The 3,999-nt window shown below is 44.9% G+C and overlaps 1 protein-coding gene across 1 annotated transcript; it reads right to left on the bottom strand.

Moving 5' to 3' along the window:
• Positions 1–260: 260 nt before the first annotated feature.
• On the bottom strand, positions 261–3,650 carry LOC141427799 (uncharacterized). The gene is made up of 2 exons (XM_074087387.1): positions 3,577–3,650; positions 261–1,296 (listed from the first exon to the last, which is right to left on the bottom strand). Exons 1-2 carry the CDS (start codon positions 3,586–3,588, stop codon positions 319–321), a joined length of 990 nt encoding a protein of 329 aa, XP_073943488.1. The 5' UTR covers positions 3,589–3,650; the 3' UTR covers positions 261–318.
• Positions 3,651–3,999: the final 349 nt, after the last annotated feature.

Raw genomic sequence — 3,999 nt, 5'->3', positions numbered from 1 at the left:
GACAGAAATATTTTTATCGTGTATCCAACCAATCCATCACCCTTAAGGTATCTCTTATAGTATTTTTTTTGTATTGTTTAATAGGTATAACCAAACGAACAAATCATCGTTCATCCACCATTATTTCTCATAATTTACCGTACATGGTAGGAAATCTGGTGCAGTCACAAAATGATGTTTTTTTTTTTATATCAGTGGCATACTCATTAGATTAATCGGAATTGCCGCGAGATTATGCTAGTTGAAAATAAAAAATAGAGTCTAGAATAAAATATATTTATTTGGTTTGAGTTGTTACAAATTGGCTTACAATGTAATTTACCAGCCTGAGGCGTACCTCGGTACTGATAGCAGGTTGGAGTGGAGGGGAGCGTGCAGAGACTCATGCAGAGGAGCAGAATGCAGGAGAGGAGCGGAGTGCAGGAGCGGAGCAGAATGGAGAGAGTTAGACAAGAGGGGGGCGGAGTGGAGAGAATTGGACAAGAGGGGAGAGTGGGCGAGAGACGAGGAGTGCAGGCTGTTGGAGCTCAGCAGGGGAGCAGAATGGAGACCATGGGACAACAATGGCGCAGAGTGGAGACCATGAGAGCTCAACAATGGAGCTGAATGCAGAAGAGGAGCCGAATGAAGGTGAGCGCTGGCGTACGGGGAGAGAGAGTGAGAGCGGAGCAGAGACGTAGAGTGCAGGGAGTGGCCGCTCAGGAGCGGGGCAGAGTGCAGGGAGTGGCCGCTCAGGAGTGGGGCAGACTGCAGAGAGTGTGAGCTCAATAGTGGGGCAGAGTGCAAAGAGTGTGAGCTCAATAGCGGGGCAGAGTGCAGAGATTGTGAGCTCAACAGCGGTGCAGAGTGCAGAGAGTGTGAGCTCAAAAGTGGGGAAGAGTGCAGAGATTGTGAGCTCAATAGGGGGGCAGAGTGCAGAGATTGTGAGCTCAACAGCGGGGCAGAGTGCAGAGATTGTGAGCTCAACAGTGGGGCAGAGTGCAGAGAATGTGAGCTCAAAAGCGGGGCAGAGTGCAGAGAATGTGAGCTCAACAACGGGGCAGACTGCAGAGAGTGTGAGCCCAATAGCGGGGCAGAGTGCAGAGATTGAGAGTTCAACAGCGGGGCAGAATGCAGCGAGTGTCCCAGCAGCGGCGCGTGCAGCGAGGAGCTGCGCAGGGGTGCTGAGTGGAGGGACGAGCTGAGCAGCGGAGCGGAGTGGAGGCCGCCGGGCTCTCCGTAGATGCCACGCTTGTCACGGGGCTCCGCTTTGTCGCTAGCGGAGGCCGACGCCGCCAGGACTAGAAGGGCACACACCTGGAGGCAAATAATTAAAATATTTAATATCAGGGGCATTAATATATAGTAAGGTAAATGCCCTAGTGTTTATTATGCTTGCTGAATAGGGTTCTCTAATTTTTGGCCATAAATATGTTTCCAAATGGAAAAAATATGGTCGATTTTTTTGAAACTGTAATTATTTAACCTCAAGTTTCTATAGGACAGTCCTCAAAAATATATCTTAAATACAATTACTAATCTAAACTAACTATCTTAAACAATAGGGAAATAAATCATCATCATGCCAGCCTATATACGTCCCACTGCTGGGCACAGGCCTCCTCTCAGAATGAGAGGGCTTGAGCCATAGTTCCCACGCGGGCCCAGTGCGGCTTGGGAACTTCGCACGCACCATTTACATTTGAAAATATACCTCGAGCTTTTCGGTGAAGGAAAACATCGTGAGGAAACCTGCACGAACCTGCGTAGCGATTCAAGGGAAATAAATAATCTGGGAAAAATATTTTCAGCGAAAAGCCAGAGCCCGCCCAATAGATGTCAACTCTATTCGTCATCATCATCATGTCGGCCTATACATATACGTTCCACTGCTAGGCACAGACATCACACACAGCATTGAATTTCTTCACATGTGTGTGCAGGTTTCCTCACGATATTTTAGTTCATGTTAATGGTAATTTTGAAATGTAATTTCGAACATAAAAGATAAACTCAGAGGTGCGAGTCCGGAACAATTTGAAACTATCAACTACTTATTATGAATTAATGTTCCTTATTGTTCGGCCGACGACATTTTTTAGGGTTCCTTCCCCAGGCAGGAGCAATGCATCCCATATGCAAAAAGAGGGTTCTTATAAATTTGCATCCAATGTCTGTCCGTCTGTTTGTCTGTAGCATCGTAGCGCTCAAACGAACGAACTGACTTCGATGCGGTTTTTTACGTGAAAGCGAGTTTCCTCGCTTTATTTCGTCAAAATCAGTTCAGCCGTTTTTGAGATATTGAACTTTAAAATAACAACGTCGTTTTTCAAACGTGCTAAGTTGGTTAGGTTAAGGCTCCGTTACCACCAGCAGGGCTACTACGAAACTGGAAACTCGAAGTTCGTACCGTACCGTACCGTTCCTCTCGCTCTCGAATAGTATATATTACAGCGCAGCGGCGTCTTTAGCACATGTAGCGCCCGTGTGCAATTATTATCTTAGCGCCATCTAGGAAGCGCGCGGTCAAAATGGAATAGGTAGAAAGTCGGCGCCCTTAACACTGCTGCAACGCACACCCTGCACTAGGTAAAGACGCCTCTGAGTATATAAGTGTCAGAGGGACCGTACGACACGAACTTCGTGTTTCATGTTTCGTAGTAGCCCTGCAGAGATGTGCGAGGAATGTGTTCATCATGGACCAATAGGAACGCTTCATCTACCTCGCCTCGCTCCGCTCAGCTGTTTCCACCAGAGATGTGCTGAGCGAGGATAGGTAAATGAAGCAGTTCTATTGGTTAATGAAAAACACATTCCTGGCAGCACTCCTCACACATCTCAAACGCAAAAACGGAAACGGATACTCAGCCTAAGCCAACTGCAAACATTATTTGCTTATTATTTTTGCGCCAGTAAATAGTACATTGTGTCTTAAGGGCGGTAAATTATTCCTTATAAGGAATTGCGAACGAGAGTCTATTAGAAGCCTGAATTCGAAGACTGAGGGCTTTAATGAGTCGATATTCGTAATTCTAGTACCGCCCGTGCGACATACAATGTTTTTCATCACATTTGCGAGTAAAATTGTATATTTGTAAAAGAAAAACTAATATTTAAAAAAAAATGCCGATACCGCGACTGCGTTCTTGCCCCCCCCCGCAGCATATGCCCGACGTGCTGGCGCTGCAGCACGCCATGCAGTAACAAACTCATTTACCGACCTTGGGCTTCATGAGAAGAAAATTTAGTACGGGCAATGACTCATTTACCGACCACGGGCTTCATGACAAGAAAATTTAGTACGGGCAATGATCATACCGAGGTTCATGAGCAGGGTTTTATTTGGGGGGTTGCAACCAAGGTAGCCTGCATGTTACGACACTGTTTACGAGCAAGTGTGATGAAAACCATTTAAAAGGGGTCAAATTAAGAAGGTACCCAATTAACGTAGTTCTAACCAACTACATATATCGTCGGGTGACAAGTTAAAAGTCATTAACTGCAAAAAAATCTCTGTCTTGATTTTATGCGGTAATTAGTAACTTCAGCTTGTCCTTTATATGTACTTTAGTTAAAAATATATAAAATTCAACTTACGAAGAATTTCATGTTTTCACTGTGATGCTTGACGTTTAGAAAGATAATATTGCCATGTGTCGCATCTCTGTCATTTTTATAGCAACACTAGCAATTAACAAATGAGATGGCGCAAGCCGCCCTCCTCGCTCCCTCCTCCGAAATGCTCCAGTTGTGAGGAAACTCTGTCGACACTTAATGCCAATGCTACACATTAAAACTAGAATTATGAATATCAATTAATTTTGTAGGGAACGATCTGATTGATGGACAGAATTCGCATAAAATCAAATAAGATGCGAGGACACTGCGGTGATGTGAAATGTGGTACTGACAACCTGACAACTCAGATAATCGGCGTCTAAGAGTGATTATTAGGCTGCATTTCCACCAGAGATGTGCGGGGAATGTGTTTTATATGGACCAATAGAAATGCTTCATTTA

This window comes from Choristoneura fumiferana, chromosome 5 (assembly GCF_025370935.1).
Source record: "Choristoneura fumiferana chromosome 5, NRCan_CFum_1, whole genome shotgun sequence".
Classification (NCBI taxonomy): Eukaryota; Metazoa; Arthropoda; class Insecta; order Lepidoptera; family Tortricidae; genus Choristoneura; species Choristoneura fumiferana.
This window is presented reverse-complemented; position numbering and strand designations above follow the sequence as displayed.